The 17,384-nt window shown below is 38.6% G+C and overlaps 1 protein-coding gene across 1 annotated transcript in view; it reads left to right on the top strand.

Annotated features, from left to right (window-relative positions):
* plxna1a (plexin A1a) overlaps positions 1–17,384 on the top strand; it is a 359,702-nt gene that overhangs the window by 331,264 nt on the left and 11,054 nt on the right. Inside the window, exons 24-30 of the mRNA XM_036125192.1 lie at positions 725–791; positions 5,878–6,024; positions 6,589–6,748; positions 8,559–8,662; positions 8,768–8,864; positions 12,162–12,352; positions 17,164–17,333. Of these exons, the coding sequence (XP_035981085.1) occupies positions 725–791; positions 5,878–6,024; positions 6,589–6,748; positions 8,559–8,662; positions 8,768–8,864; positions 12,162–12,352; positions 17,164–17,333 (936 nt within the window). The remainder of the gene's footprint in view (positions 1–724; positions 792–5,877; positions 6,025–6,588; positions 6,749–8,558; positions 8,663–8,767; positions 8,865–12,161; positions 12,353–17,163; positions 17,334–17,384) is intronic.

Below are 17,384 nucleotides of genomic sequence, written 5' to 3'. Positions count from 1 at the left end.
CCACAATCAGGATTGTTTTGCAGCTGGCACAGAGACTGGCATTTGCATTATTAAACCTTGGAGCAAGTTACCTTAAGTGTAGGTGAAGTCCAAGTAGGACAGATTTTGTATTGCTTGCACTTCAATTATTGCTCAACAAGGGACTGTCAGAAGGCAGCTTTATGAACCTGAAGGAAGAGTAGACAGAGGGTGTCACAAAACAGAACAGACACATCACAGAACTGTCTCTATCTAACTCCACACCTCCAGCAAACCTACACTAATAAACAGATAGAAAAAAACAACAAGTTAAACTGAAAAATAACAAACAAATGAAGAGTCCTATTATACAACCCAAGCCTAATAACTGTAGTGTCTCTCAGGAGCTACGTTTGGGCCCCTACACTTTGTTACAGTGTTGTAACAGTTTGTAACAGTTTTGAAGAGAATATTAGAGCAGCCTTATAAGGATTGTATGGTTCTGTCTATGGTTCTGTATATGTGATTATGTATATATATATGTGTATATATATATATATATATATATATATATATATATATATATATATATATATATATATATATATATATATATATATATATATATAGTGGATAATTAAATAAGCAAACAAACCTGTTGTAAGTATTAGGAGTTCAGATTGTTCTGTGGTGCTATTTATGTTGTTGCTTTAAAAAAATGCATTGTCATATGTTGTCTTCATATTAATGTTTCATTTTCTGTTAGAACGGAGTCTGTTGCTGAGAAGATGCTGACCAACTGGTTTACTTTCCTCCTATACAAGTTCCTAAAGGTAAGACAGTACTTCATATTTTAATTATATACTTTGGCTTTAACTTGTCAAGACTGGGTAATGACAATCTATCCAGATTTATATAGTTTATTTTTCATACAGCCTAGCGTTATCTTGGTCCCCACAGTTTAAGCAATGTACAATATGCTGACAAAATAACAGAATAATACAAATAAAATGTTATCCACTGAAAATCATTATTTATTGTAGGATTTGTTAATTAGTGGATATAACATAAATTTGGTTTTCAAAAACAATCCAAGGGTGTTATACCCTGTATAAAGCATGAACAATGAAAAAGCAGTAAAAAGAGATGCCTTTTTGGCTGCTGCGGCTTCCTGTATGTATGTGTCATGTGACCCGCTCAGCCTCGGCTCAGTTCCTTGTCAGGCTGACAGCTGTGTGGGATAAGCCTGAGGACTGCATGCAGCCATAACTTTAGATATAATAAAATATGACATTCAAAGCAAACACCAAGTTTATGAAACAGGAGAAACTTTCCTGAAAGCTGAATCATCAAAGTCATATCAAAACCGAGAAGACTGGCCTACCACTTAAAAAAAAAAACAGCTCCATATGCAAAGATCAGCGTAAGTGAGATGTGCAGCTACGGATGATTTTGCAGCAGTATGTGCCAAACTGTATGCTCCTGTAGAAGGAAATGATAAAGCTGTGTGAGTTTAAGTTGAAGTGTTGTCAGAAATTTTGGAAACCCAATTAACTTCATGTTCGAGTAGAGAAGACTGTACTGCAGAAACACTCTAGACTAGGGATTCTTAAACTTTTTGACCTCAGGGCCCAACTTTCCTGTCCAAATTGGCCCAGGGCCCAGTTGGAATATCAACAATCCAGCAGTTTACCAAATTGGTCGCATCTTTGGCTTATCTATATTAACTATGGGCCACTGGCGGCCCCGTCGTTAAGAATGGCTGCTCTAGATGATGATAAAGAATTAGCCATAAAACGTTTGAGATTAAGATAAAAAAAAATCTACCAATATTAATCGAATATCTGTGTTACTGTTTTTTTGTCTGTAAACAAACCATGAAATGCCAAGTTGTTGCTTAAAGATTGACTTAGAGACTGCTTAGAGATGTTCAACAGTTTAAACTCGTTACATTAACCCTAGAATTTGACACTTTTTAGGTAAGAAGATGTGTTTACTTTGTAATACTTGTAATTCAGAAAACAAATAGTAAACTATTGATTTTGTGAAACAATAAAAAAATGGCTTCAGCCTGACTTCATCCTGTCTTCCACTTGTGGTAAAATGTTTTGTTTTTTTTGGCGACAGACAATCCCTCCTTTCCTAATTTTGCCCCCTTGTCTCACACGTCCTCTTCACTGATCTTCATGTTTTTTTTATTTTAGCTCACATCTTCTCTTCCTCTGATCTCTCTTTCATCTTTGTCTTTCTTTTGTCATTATTGAGCTGTCAGTCTTTTCTCTCCCTTAAGGTCATTTGCCTCTCCAGAGGGTGTGGGATGTGGCACGCACTGCTGTCCTCCTGCCTTTATCTTTGCCTTCTCTCTTCCCTTGTGCCGTGATTTAAAAAAAGCTCCTCAACAAAAACACATCCAAGCGATGTTTTTAAATTTAATTCTTCCTCCTTCTTCAGTTTAGTATTTGCTCATTTTTTGTAAACTTTTTTGTCCTTAGTAGAGTTCTCTTGTTAAATCATAATCCTCGGCACAGTGCGGTAACAAATGTAGCCTAAGGAGTAAGCAGCAGCATAAATGTAAAGAAGAATCTGCAGATGATGTAATTTAATTTCATACATTTGTCCAAGATTTGTTATAAAAACATTAAAACATATACATAAAAAAATTAATGTATAGAAAAGTCTTTAGTGGTCTACTTTTTAATCTTAAAATTAATTATAGGTACACATTTTGCCATTAACACATATGGCAATTCAAAAATGTGAGTCCGAGCTTATAAATCTCTGTCTAATAAGAGTTGATGCTGCATCCTTGAAATGTTGACGCCAACATATGGCTGAAGATCTTTCATAAAAGCCAGGCAGTGTGCAGGGTGATGCCACATTCTGTAGAAGAGCTTGCAGCGGACGAGCAGCGAATGCAGAAAGTCGAGGCAGAAGCTCAACACCTCGGTGCATTCTCACTCTTTCTCTTTAGCAGCTGCCTTCTTAATTGGCCGTGATGCTAACAAGCTTCTTGAAGCTTGTGTTGATGGAATGAGGAAGGAAGGAGGCTAAAGACAGGAAAAAGGTCGTAGGTGGCCACCACTGGTAGTGGTGGGAGCAAAGATGAATTGGAGAGGGCATCAGAATGAGGTGTTAAAAAATAAGAAGAGGAGCTGAAGTAGGACAGAAAGGAAGCAAGTGTTTAAAGACAAAGTACTGACAGTACTGAAGTTAAGAATGAAGGGTGTAATGTTGAATTATATTTTATTTTAACATTTATTTCATTTAAATTGAAACATTTATCCTATTATATTTTATCTGAATTCCATTTTTCTTTTTGCATTGTGTTTATGTATTTTAGCAGTCAGTTTTTATCTTATACTCTGCAACTGTGATTTCTGTACAGCCCTTTGGCCAACCCCGGTTGTTTTAAATGTGCTTTATAAAAAAAGTTTGAGTTGAGTTGAGTTGAATTATAATGAAATGAATAAGGAGAATTTTCCTTCGCTTTATTTTTTTTTATCCATATTGCAACATTACAGCTACCAGTTTCAATGTATTTTATTGGGCTTTCATGTGACAGGCAAACACAATGTAGTGCAGAACTAAGAAGTTGAAGGAAAATAAAAGATGTTTTTTAGCATTTTTCTAAATCTGAAAAGTGTGACTGCCTTTTCATTGAGCTATCGTTAACCTGACACCCCTAAACAGAACCAATAATTAGAGTCTACCTGTGTACAATTTTATCTGAGTGTAAATGCTGCTGCTCAGTGAAGGCCTCAGATATTTGTTCGAAAACATTAGTGAACAAACAGCATCATGAAGACAGAGGAACACAGCAGAGAGGTCAGGGGGAAAGTTTGGGAGACCTTTAAAGCAGGGTTGGGCTATGAAACAATGGCCAAAGGTTTAAAAATCACGCAGAGCTCTGTTCAATTTATCATTTAAAAATAGAAACAGTATGACACAACTACAAACCTACCAATACATGGTCATACACCTGAACTGACTGGCCAGGCAAGGAGAGCCTTATTCAGATTAGCACTAATAGCTCAAAGTAGTAGAAATACATGTGCAAGGCACTGTGATAATTATGACCCGTAGCAGCAGAGCAACTGGAACAGAGCTACATTTTCATTCTTAAAGATAAAGAGTAAATACAAGAGAAGAAGAAGTGGACAGCATAGATGAAATGACAATGGGACGTTGTGGACTGATATTGGAGGGAGAAAAAAAGGGGAGAAAGAAGGGAATGTGTTTGTTAGAGAAAAGAAAGGAGTTATCGAGTGCGCTTGAAGGTGAGACGGATAAATGTGTACCCATCGTCCCCCCTTCTCGTCCGGAGCAGCACACACACACACACACACACACGGTCTGAAGTGTCTCCCCGAGTAGCCCACAGTCAGTCATTAAACTCTTGTCAGGATGAGTATTGGCCGTGATGTGTCCTCTTTTTTTCCGTCTAAACCGCGGCTCCATCAGCTGGGAGACTTTTCCTCAGGCCCAAGTGATGACTAATGACACTATTGATTGGCAAGTGTCTCTGATGGAGGGAGGAGGGGTGAGAAGCATACTTACTGTGCAACATCTGTGTCTACTGACTAAAGTTCAACCGTTTTTAAGTCATCCTTCAGGGGATGAAAAGTTTATGTAACGCAGCTTTAGCCTTCACACTTCAAGACAAATTCAACTGCAAAACCTTTTCAAGAAGTTGTGGATAACTTTGGTCAGATCATCAGGAGACAAATAAATTCTAGACCTTCTGAGTTTTTTTTTTTTTTTTTGCTCCCATTCAGCTAGAAATAAATCTAATGAGTCAGGTTCTACTACAGTGCTGGGATATCTGTTGGGGCTGAAAATACACCTTTTTTTCCCTTTTTTTTTGTTGTAGCATAATCTCAGACTGACAAATGAAAAAAAAACATATTGTATTTAATTTGACTGCATTCATTATGTGGGGAAAAACTCTTTTAGGAATCAGTTTTTCACAAAATAACTGATGGCATAATTATTAGTATTCCCACTATCAATCATTATAACCAGGTTAGAGGCATCACAGATGTTCCCCTGTGTTTAACAGTGAGCATGAGATGCTTTTCCAGATATCCATCCTTTTTTTACACCAAACTTACCAGAGGTTTGTTGCAGATAAGATCAATCTCATTCCAAAGCACACAGCTGTAGTTTGGGTTTCAGTGGGGTTTTAGAAAAACACTTTTTTTTGTGACAGTGGAATAGAAAAAAAGAAACATCTGATGGTTGGTATGGAGAGTGGGTGACCCAAAGATGCCACACTTTGGTGCAGTTCTCTAACTGCTCGCTTTGGAGATTTTTCCTTTCTATCTAACTTTTTAATTGTTGTTGAAGATTTGGGCATGTTTTGATACATTTTTTTTTTGTAGCCATTTCCTGTGGATAGATCAACATACCTTACTTGAACATATTCATTTTTCCCATTTGCAACATCTTTCTGTAGATTTTCTTGCACTAGAGGCATTTATTTCTCAGTGTTTTGAGCAACAAAAGGGTAAAAAGGAGGGAAAAAAGACATGCAGCAAATGCCATAAGTTCAGGAGTCGAACCTTGAATGGCAGCTTTCATACCTTGGCTAAGCAGAAGGTTATTGACTTTTAATTGGATATTTATAAAACAGCAATTACCTCTTAACTCCATTATTCAGACCTATATGCTGTAAAATGAAACCCATATTTTGTTGCTTTTATTTCAGGTAATCTGGGACAGAATTAAAAATCCTACGTCTTCAAGCACTCTGACAAACTGTTTAACTTGATATGTTTCCCTTTTGACATGAGCTTATTTGATAAAACTGAGTTTATGTTCCGTCTTTAGAAAACCTAAAAATGATTCTAGCATGACGAAAATCCCACTTTGCCTGAACTAGAGACGACTCTGATATCCTCGTGCCTCCTTCCTCACCAGGAGTGCGCCGGTGAGCCTCTGTTCATGCTGTACTGTGCCATCAAGCAGCAGATGGAGAAGGGACCCATCGACGCCATCACAGGAGAAGCTCGCTATTCCCTGAGCGAGGACAAACTCATCAGGCAGCAGATTGACTACAAAACACTGGTCAGTAAACTTCCTGTGTCTTGGGGCCCCGTTCAATGTCAGTCTCTTGACAGGTTACTGAGCTTTGGTCACACTAATCAGCTGTGTAACTGCAGAAGACTGCTGCCTTGATTAGTCAGGAGTATGCTTAGCCACAGAGAGTTCCCTCCACGGTAAATGTGGCACTTCAGCATCAGTTTTGTTTTTTAGTGGGGATGTGATCTGGCTACGAAGCAGCCCATCCTTTGCCCGGTGCTAACTATGGTGTCTATCAAAACAAAGCACTTATGGTTTGGACTGGAAACACGTTGCCGCATATGAGGTTCCGCCATGGTTGTTTTGGTCTTCACTCAGGTGTGAATGTTACGTTATTTTGGACCCAAACAGTCGAAATAGACTGGGAACGTAACCAAGGTTTGAAGTGGCTGCCGCATAGATGTAAAAAGGCTCTCAGGTAGCTTCGAATCCATCTGAACAACCATTCAGACATCTCGACAGTTGGTTGTTTGCATGGAGTACTCCAGATTAGGCTTAATACCACATGTCTGTTATCATATCCTCTCTGTCCTCTTGCTTTTCTGCCAGACGCTGCACTGCGTTAACCCAGAAAACGAAAACGCCTCGGAGGTCACCGTCAAGTGTCTGAACTGTGACACTATCACTCAGGTCAAAGAGAAGCTGCTTGATGCTGTGTACAAAGGCAGCCCTTACTCGCAAAGGCCAAAGGCTGCTGACATGGACCTCGGTAAGACTCACAGTTCTGTGTAAAAAAACATCATATTGGAATTGTGTCAGTAACAATCTTTTAAGTTTCCCATCTCCCAAATTTAATGATTTCAAATATTGTGATCAACTGAAAATGTTTAAAATAACGATGTGGTTTGACGGTTGTTTCTGCACTTAAATTACCTAAATCCTTAGAAGTTTTCAGTGATTAATTTTCTGTGACACTTTTCAGTTTACAAAAAAACAAACCTGTATTTAGTAGAGGCTTGGATTTCTCACTTGTTATAGAAAACCAATAAGTAGGTTGCAAAGTGCTGCATTTTCATCTTAGTTTTGTAAAACTAGAGAATAGATGCACCGGCCACTTTATCAAGGAAACCTTTGTAGAGCCGGTTTGGACTCCTTTGCCTGCAGATCTGCCTTAATTATTCATAGCAAATATTCAGTCAGGTATAGGAAACGTTCCTTAGATATTTTGGTCCATGCTGACATGATGGAATCACACAATTGTTGTTTCGATCTGCTTCACATCCCTGATGTAAACCTCCTGTTCCATCCTATCACAAAGAGACTGAGATCTGGTGGCTGTGAAGGAGAGTGAACTCAGTTGGTATAAACTGGCTCACAGCTGGCAGAGAAAATATCCCACACACCATTGCACCACTACCATAAGCATGAACTTAAAGCAGGATGGATCTATCATTTAGTTTTGTTTACACTAATATCTGACCCTGCCATGTGAATGTTGCAGCTGAAATTGAGACTTTTTGGAAAATGCAAATTTTCCCTATTTGTTGTCCAGTTTAGATCATACTTTGCCAATTGGATCCTTAGTTCTTCAGACAGCAGCCACACCCATTGTGGTCTTTTGTGGAGATAGTTCCCCATGCTGTGGATTCAAAGATAGTGTTCTATGTAATTTGTTATAATGAGTGGGTATTTGAGCTACTGCCAACATCTTGAATCAGTCTGCCCATTTTCTTTTGATATTTAACACCATCAAGAGATGTTGTTCCACATTATTGTCCTTCACTAGATTTATAGTCTCTTCTCTCAGATCATTCTCTGTAAACCCTATAGACATGGTTGTGCATGAAAATCCTAGTAGTAATGCAATTTCTGAAATCCTCAGACTAGCCTATCTGGTGCCAACAACAACTCTTCAATGAAAGTCGCCTTTCTGCCCCAGTACGATATTGGTTTGAATCTCAGCAAGTCATCTTCACCACGTCTAGATGCCTAACTGCAATAAGTTGTTTCCATATGATATTTGCTATTTATGTAAACAAGGAATTTAACAGGCATGGCCAATCAGAGTGAGCTTAAAATGTTGGCATGGTCAGCCACATTAGAATAATGTAGGATAAAACAATATGTTCCATATTGCCTTTCATATAAAAACACTGCACTGAACTGTGGTTTCAGCTGGAGAAAAAATTGCTACTTTTTTAATTATTGGCAGTAAATAATTGATTACTGAAGGGACTTTTACTTTGCTAGCCTTTGATCTCTTTGAGCTATTCTCCTTGCTCTTACTTGTCTGCCTGTTTTTTTCTTAAATGAACTGGGTGTTGGAATCCAAAGTCAGACCCCTTGTTTGTACCCACAAACTTGGTGAATAAAGTGGATTCTGATTCTTATGTTTTCCGCAGCCCCAATACTGAAAATGACTAAAGCAATTCTCTAGAATACCCCTCTTCCAATATGGTGGCAATTGAGCTGCGATAGGTCAACATTTGAAACAAAGGCTTTTCAACGGCCATTAACACAGAGAGACACATGGGGGTTGTGTTCTTTTAGCTCTCAACCTCTCTTCCCTCTTTTAAAAGAATGGCGTCAGGGTCGGATGGCCCGAATAATTCTGCAAGATGAAGATGTCACAACCAAGATCGACAACGACTGGAAAAGACTCAACACACTAGCTCACTATCAGGTATAGAAAAAAAACACACAACAAGTAGCTATGCTCCGAGAAACAGGTGCATAAACAACCCACTGAAAGAGATTCATGAAGCGGGTGTGTGTTTTTGTTGTGCAGGTAACAGATGGCTCAGTGATCGCCCTGGTGCCAAAGCAGAACTCTGCGTATAACATCTCCAACTCCTCCACCTTCACAAAGAGCCTCAGCAGATACGGTACGGCTCGGTTTTTCATCACTGCTCGATTCTATTTAAATCATTCCATCAATGATTTCTCTCTCTGCCTACCTTCCCTCCACAAGTCTGAGCTCTCTTTCATTCACTCTTTGTTTGTCAGGGTCGTGATTGGGACCCATTTTATTCTTACCTCCCCCCCTGAGTGAATGGCAATCCTTTATATCCATTGCCATCAGCCCAGGCCAAGGCTATTCCACGGCTATTGCCAAAGCAGTCCATAAATGACGGGCATTAAAGCCGACACCTCGCTCTCTGGCTGACAGAGTGAAAAAGAGAAAGGACACCTTGAAGTCACACATATAGAGAGGCTCGGTATTGTAAACCTTAGTGGAAAATCTAATTATTTACAGAATAAATTACTTTGTGGAAACAAAACCAAGGAAAAACTCACACCCTTATCTTATACCAAACCCTTCTCCACAGACGGTGACTTAAACACTGACCTGTTGTACGCCAAAGGCAAAGGAGCATTTCTCGCTACACCAACTCTTCTAAATGTTTAACATTTAGGGCCTGATCTACAAAGATAAGGACCACTAAATTACGTGGGCAGAAAAAATCTGTGCAAGCAGTAAGTGGGCTCATTGTGGCTGATCTACAAAGACTGAGTCCAGAATGGATAAGGTGCCCCAAGTCTGCCCCATTTAAAACTGTTGGCAGTTTGTGAGCAGCTTTTAAAGATGAAGATGAAATCTGTCACATATTCTCTAAAGCATTTTTAATGAATAGAGAACTACTGCTGTTTAACTTTTTCTTTTTTTAAAGACAATATTAATTATTTTAAAAACATTAAGAAAACATTTTTTTTTGTCAGCAGAAGTGATATTATAGTTTAAGAAAATATTACAGCTGACAAATCATCATATATCCCTGTTTATCATGACATGTCAAATGTGATCGCTAGAGATAGGCACCAACCCCCTGCTAAATTGCACAGATAAGCAGGTATAGATAATAGATGGCTGGATATGGTACAGAGTTCGTATTGGAACAATGATGGAAGGAGATAAAATTCCTCTTTCAACAACTTACGGATACGCTCTCCAGCCGCTTCCCCCTCCCCCTGACCCGCTGTTCTAGAGTGACAACACGTCCCCAATTAATGGAGATAGTCCCCGTTTTTGCATGATCTGTCCCCATTTAAAATGTGCCCAGATATGTCCCCGATTTCACCATTTTATGAATTAAAACTAAAACTAGGTCCAATCATTGTGCAACAATTGCTGTAATGGCAGTTAGTCTCGCTGCTGTTAGTATTACAGACAGAGTAGGACAAAAGGGCAGCGTGCTCCCTGTCACAACACTCTCTCCCCTTACACTCACACACAAAAACTCAAATAACCCGTCAGACCTGCACAGGTACACACGCAAAAAAAGTGCTGCTCATTTTACACACTTCACACACTTAGTATGTACACACTTTTTATAGATCAGGCCCTGGGGTAGATTATAGGATTTCGAACAACCCACTTCCTCCGTTGTTCTCTTACAGATCTTGGGACGTATGAAAAAAATTACAAATAAGAGATTTTAGGTTGGTTTTTTTTCTGCTGAGTCATAACAGTGTGAATTCTTAGAACTTTTACACAGTAAAACTGAAATCTAATCAAGGACAGTACTGTAAAACATGAAAATGCTAACCAGAGCGACAGGTGACAAAAAAACAGCTTCCTTCTAAATAGGAAATATGTAAATATTTACGTAACTCAGATGTATTCAAACAAAAAAGCATAATTGAATTAAGTTAGAGCAAACCTTTTGAACATGACCTTTGGCTCCTAAACTACAATAAAAAAAGGAACTAGAAATTGTCGTAAAATCTCAGTTTTTAATAAAACCTTACCAATAAAGTTTGGCCATTACATTTTTTTGTCTCTTTAGGAGCTATTATATACAGGGATATGAAAGCAGCATTTAACATATTTTTGTAGCCTTTCTGCTGGGAACAGCCCTTCATCATTTGTATTAGAAGGAGAGGAGACGTCACACTGTGTGTATGAGAGACCAGTCTCTGTAAAACAGGTTTTACTGTTATACTAAAAAAAAAAAATGCATGTAAATGATTACATAGTTTTGCATCTTTTATTACCAGCTAGCATGGTTAGCACAGCTGACATTGAGCTAAACAGAGTAGAAATCCTTATCATAACCGAGATTTCCAAAAGGCTGCAAATATCCTTTCCAAATGAAGCATGTTTCATGACAGACAGAGATTTGATATATGTTGCTGTATTTGGATTAGCATTCTAGTTGAAGTGGTTTAAGGTATGCTCTCTCTTGCAGCCTGAATAAAATGTCACAGGAAGTAAAGTTGCCTTTAGTTCCTTAGATTTCTATGCGTCCCCTGAATTCACTCTAGAGTGAGTTGCCTTTATCCTGCAACACTGACTCCACCAACAAGTGAAATCATGAAATCACTTGACAATGGTGCATTTACTGATCAGAAAAATATATTACGTTTCATTTTCCAACCAATAATGTAGACTTGAAAATCCATAGCTCCTGGAGCAGATAAAAAGAAAAAAGAATGGAAGTGGCTGAATCAGTGCTACACACACCTGCAGCCAGTAAACACTAGAACAGACCCCATAGTCCATAATATATCATGGTTATATTGTAGTTATTCAAGCTTTATTTTTGTTTTAATGTGACATTCTGAGTGTGGTGGATGAATGAAAGGTATGTGTGAGGAAAGAAATTGGCCACCCATGGTCATGATGAGTTTGGAGTTAAATCCTGCTGACAAAAGCAGGTACACAACCCCAGTCAGCCTCTTTCACTTTTCTATCGCATGTTGTTCTATTACTCTCCCTTTCAACCCCCCTCTCCCTTGACCTTTTAGATTCTCTGTCCATTTAGCCGGCCACCCACTTCTCCCTGTCAGCTCCTCCGCATTTCTGCTCTTCTTCTTCTTCTTCTCCCCTTCCTCGAACAACAAAAATGATTGCGGCACATATCGGCCTCTGCTTCTTGCTTTCTGCCCCAGGAGCAACAACTACTGAGCAGATAATCATGCTCCTCTGTTCACCTCACCTCTGCAATACTCCCTTTCTATCCCAAAAGAAGCTCCCGCAGATATCCGTTGCCTCACTCTAATCAGCTTTGACACTCACACTATAAATAATAAAATAGACACAGATGGCAGAGTATGAGTGAGAAATATTAAAGGGATGCGGCGTTTATGTGGAAACTAGCATGTTTTTGCAGCATAACGTCGGTGAAAAGAAGAACTAAAGCAGTGCTTATAGATTGTTTTTGTTTTGATTTTCTGTTCAGAGAGCATGCTGAGGACAGCCAGTAGTCCGGACAGCCTACGGTCCAGAACACCAATGATCACGCCGGACCTGGAGAGTGGGACTAAACTGTGGCATCTGGTGAAGAACCACGACCACTCAGACCAGAGGGAGGGGGATCGAGGAAGCAAGATGGTCTCTGAGATTTACCTGACCAGGCTGCTGGCGACAAAAGTAAGACACAAGAGGAGTGAGTGGGTTGGAAAAAACTCTCACACAACCTGAGACCATTAAGGGATGTTAAACTCCAACTAATTGTTTAAGTACTATTGATTTTAGGACAAAGTGATCCACCTCAGCATGAAATGTCTTAACCTGTTTCATTAGGTGTCGAGTTAGTGTTGTAGATGCGCATCCAGCAGGCACATTTGATGCAGGTAACTAGGGTAGATCCACTCACAGAATTTAACGTGTCCTATCAAAATGACCACAACACAGAAGACTGAGTATCACAGCTGGTGAATTTCTTTAAAGCCAGAATAATTTCACAGCAGAAACACAATCAAAATTGGTTGGATGGAGGGAACCCCAGACATCCCTCTACCCAGCAACATCCTCCAGCTCATTCTGGGGGAATCCCTGGCCAGACTAGAGAGTCCCTTCAGCAAGTTCTGGGTCTCTCAGTGGGATATGGTCAGAAAACCTCCAAAGGGAAGCGCCCACAAGGCATCCTGATCAGATCAGCAGCAATAGCTCGAGTGTGAGCTACCCCTCAGATAGCAATGTCCCTCACCCTCTCTGTAAGGCTGATCACAGCCACCCAGTGGATCTTGGTTCTTGAATTTTCGGTCATGATGCATATGTCTTGACCATAGGTGAGGGTTGGAATGTTGATGAACTGGTAAACGGAGAGGTTTGCTTTTCCACCCAGCTCTTTATTCACAATAACAGACCGGAGCAGCGCCTACATTACGGCAGTCAAAGCCCCAATCCCTTCAGTAATTCCATTAGATATGTTTTATTTCTTTTTGTTTTGATTATGAAAACAAAACAAAAATCATAAAATTTTTGCTATACAGCAAACCTGATTAAATTTCCTTCCAGTTCCTGTTTTTATTAAATTCAGAAACATTACATAATGCATACTTTACGTTTCAAATTCCCTCTCTGTTGTAATCTTTTGGTAGACGATGGTCTGTCTCTCCATCTATCCTTTGCTATCTACTGGTGCACATCTCTTATTTAATTGTAAATTAGAGCAACGGGCAGTGGTTACAAGTGAGGCAGCCTTTCAATTTCCACTGGCAATAAGAGAAAACAGATTAATAAAAAGTGGGCTTGGGGTGTTGAGAGTGCAGGGAGGTTGATACTGGGGATGTCAGGAGACAGGTAATTTGTTCAGGAATTGAAGATCTGGTCATGCATGTTGAAAAAAAGGTGACGATTGGTACGTTCAACTGAGGAACAAATCTTGTTTCTGTCCTCTCAACACGAATGTCTTTGTGAGTTTAGCTGCCTGCCATCTTATCTGTGCAGATCTCAGTACTTTCATTTGTGTGTGAGAAGAAAAAGAATAATTTTGCTCCCTTTTGCTGTGTCGAACTATACACAATCTGCAAAACACCTTCTCTAAATAATTACCTAGAGGCAAAAGTTTTTCTGTAGTTTTTTTGAGAACTTATTAGCTATATTTTACATTGGTTTGCATTATTTTATAGATCTTATTTACAATATGACAAACTGAACTATCACTTCCCTAATTGGGGAAAAACAATAAGTGGGGAGCAATTCACTTAAATGTGTAATTTAAGTTTCACTTCCCTGTTTGCCAGCTCTATATATCCTTTATGGGAGTATGTACCTTTTAATCAGTTGTGCAGTTTATTATAATTGCTTATTTTAGTGTGCCACAACATTGTTCTATTTGCTTGTAAATTTACTGTTAATAGAAAATAAATTGCACTACTGAGGGATAAACAAAGGATCATTCTATATAAAAATAAATTGTGTATAAAAACAAACATGGAACTGATAAATACAAAACATATTTTTTTACAGTATAAACAAGCATCTGGACCATGCAAATGTATTCAGCTGTTTGATAATTTGGGTTGATATTTTTTCAGTGATCAACCAGAGTAGCTTCTAACCTTTTTCTGCCATTATTATCAGCTTTAGTCTGGCTCCAACGGAACCTGAATTATTATTAGGGCCATTAGCCTCCAAAGTCTTGACAACTTAACAGAACTGTTTGTTTCATTGCTTCACCATTTAGTAGCTGACTGAGCCATCAGCTGATTATCATTTCCCTGCATTAATTCGTACCACAGTATAAAGGTGTGTTGAGTAGTTTGAAACTTCGCCCTTGGGAAATGGTTCTGAACAGGGGAACTTAGATCTACAGAACATAGTCAGGTTCTGTCCGGGAGGCTAATATTTAAACAGATAGCATCAGTTTTACGTCTCCAAGAGGTTTACTACTTAATTGTTGCAGATACAGGAGCTTTACTGACCTTTTTACATTGCTTTCAAATATCAGTGTCATGGCATTAGCTTGTAGTGAAAACTAGTAGCATTAGCTTATAGAGTTAGCATAGCTTGTTTAGTTTGTTTCCAGTTCATCTGCCTTTTAGGTAAAGTTCCTCTGAAAAATGCTTTTTTGTTTACTGTGTTGGTTAAACAGTGTTGCATAGGGCCTACATTTTCTTCTGGCTGCACTCTAAGGCCCTCTTTACATGCCAACGATCCACTGAAAACAAGACTTCTGTCCCATTTCCATTAACATGTTTACAAGGCAACTTTCAAATTACAATTTATATTACACTGCAGCAACAGAAACTTGAAATTTATTCCCACACCATACCACTAATGGTACTGTGTTCTTTGAAACTCAACATGCACATGCGCAGAGCTCTCAAGTTGTAAATTTGCCATTATATCCATGCCCAGCCGTGGTTATATTCAGAAGAGTCAGAAGCCAAAATAGCACTCTGCTATCGGCCATTTTTCTTCTTCTGTTCTTTATAAAATTGTAGACAGCCGTAACCTTGCGCCTGTGCAGCCATTTCTACCAGTCTCTGTTATACTGCACATGAGCCAGGAATTCCCTGGAAGAAAGGTTACGTCTTTTCCTCTTTACAAGACAACAGAAACCAGGACGTTTTCAAATCATTACACTCTGGAACCTGTTTCCAAACTGTGCCATTGTAAGACAAAACATTTGCTGTTGTTCTGTAAATGAACACTACAAACACAACCAAACTGCTCCATTTTCACCATAAACGTCATGTAAACAGGCCCTAAATGTTTGCAGAGATTAAAACGTTCCAACAGCAGATAAACATTAAGGTCAGGTGAAGCTACAGGAAGCAGAGGGACTGTTATTCCAGTGCCGTTGCAGGATGAAGTGCAACACTTTTTACGACTGGGAATGGCTCTGTTTACATCAATTTCCACACAAATGAGTATCTTTGAATAATCAATTTTTGTGTATTGATTTTACCGAAATTCTAATTATTTTGACAACCCTACTTCAAACTAAAGCTGCTGTTGCTTTGTGATTTAGCATATTAAGTGTCTTGGCTTGTACGTTGTGTCTGGGTGTAAATGGAAATAAGTGAAACACTTTTTTATTATACTATATCCACACCAATAATGTGTATAATTATGACTGGCCTTCATTACATGTTTTGCATATGTGTTTGAGAAGAAAATTGTAACCTTCCTCTGTGTTCTTCTGCATCAGGATGGGTTACGTTACTTTTGCTGTTTTATGTACATCTCCTTTGTTTCCACAGTAAATGATTGCATAAACATCTGGGGCTAAACGGTCAATGTCCTAGATAGTGTATGAGTGTCCTTAAGTGGTAAAAAAAAAAAAAAAACAACATTAGCTAATTAATCACAAATTAGTGCTGCTGTGTCAGCAACTCCGAGTATTTTGGTTGCTGAGGAGAATGAATTTTCATCAATTTAGAGCATCTACATGGAGTAGCATGAGACCAGGGAGTGTTCTAATTGGGAATTTGCAGCTCCATTTGTAATTAATTTGTAACAGTTGCACATATATGGTGTCTGACCTGAAGTAATGAATCCTTCAGAGTCACATGATCATTCATTTAAACAGTTGATACTGTCATTATTTTCCCCATTGTTTTCAAATTGTTCTGTCATTGTAAAAAAGTTGATTTTACAGTGAAATGGGCTTTGGCAGAGTCTTCAAAGATGAATAGAAGAAGACGAATAACATGAATGTGTGTGTGTGTGTGGGGGGGGGGGGGTCAGGAGGATTATCTTAACAAGGCAACACCACCTGTTTCAAAATGTCACAAAGCTTGTCAGACATGAGCACCCCAGCTTATACACTTTAATTTGTCTTTTAAAATGTTAATACCAAACACCGCTCAGCCATTTAGGCCAGTAATCTGTGTGTGAAAGTTATTCAGTGTTCAAGGTTTAAACTGCAAAGTAAATCAAACGGTGCCAGTGGAAAAAAAACAGTATGGAATTACGATTGTTAAAGGATGATCATTTTTTATGGCTGATCAAACATATATAATGCACACCATTGTTGTAATCATGTAGCATCTTTTTTTTCAAATAAGATAGGAGTAGTAGAGGAAAAAGCTCAGAAATTACTCTCATTTACATTTCTGAAACATATTTCTGTATAAATGTTATCATGGTGATGGGTTTGCAATTAAGGGAATTTTCAGTGCTTTACAAACTTTTACCCATGGCTGATAGACAGGAAACATGGAGCCAACAAGAGAATTGTTAATTGAAACAATGGAAAGGATTTTGAAACTCCAAGGAGTTTGGAAGCCTGAACACCCTGCAAAATATATATATATATATATATATATATATATATATATATATATATATATATATATATATATATATATATGTATCTTGTTTTCTGTTTTTTGCCATGGGATGATATGCATAATTAGATCTAGCTTTTATCTTAAAAAAACTACAGCTAAGTTTTTTTAATGTATATTCCTCTTTACTAAGTTCCTCGACCTAATTTCTCCTTTCAGGGTACATTACAGAAGTTTGTTGATGACTTGTTTGAGACCATCTTCAGCACAGCTCATAGAGGCAGCGCGCTGCCACTGGCCATCAAGTACATGTTCGACTTCCTGGACGAGCAAGCTGACAAACACTCCATCACAGACTACGACGTAAGACACACCTGGAAGAGCAACTGGTAAGAAACTGAGCAGATATTTTTTTCTTTTGCCTGGAAGCAAACAAAAGG

The sequence above is a fragment of the Fundulus heteroclitus genome, chromosome 1 (genome assembly GCF_011125445.2).
Source record: "Fundulus heteroclitus isolate FHET01 chromosome 1, MU-UCD_Fhet_4.1, whole genome shotgun sequence".
Classification (NCBI taxonomy): domain Eukaryota; kingdom Metazoa; phylum Chordata; class Actinopteri; order Cyprinodontiformes; family Fundulidae; genus Fundulus; species Fundulus heteroclitus.
This window is presented reverse-complemented; position numbering and strand designations above follow the sequence as displayed.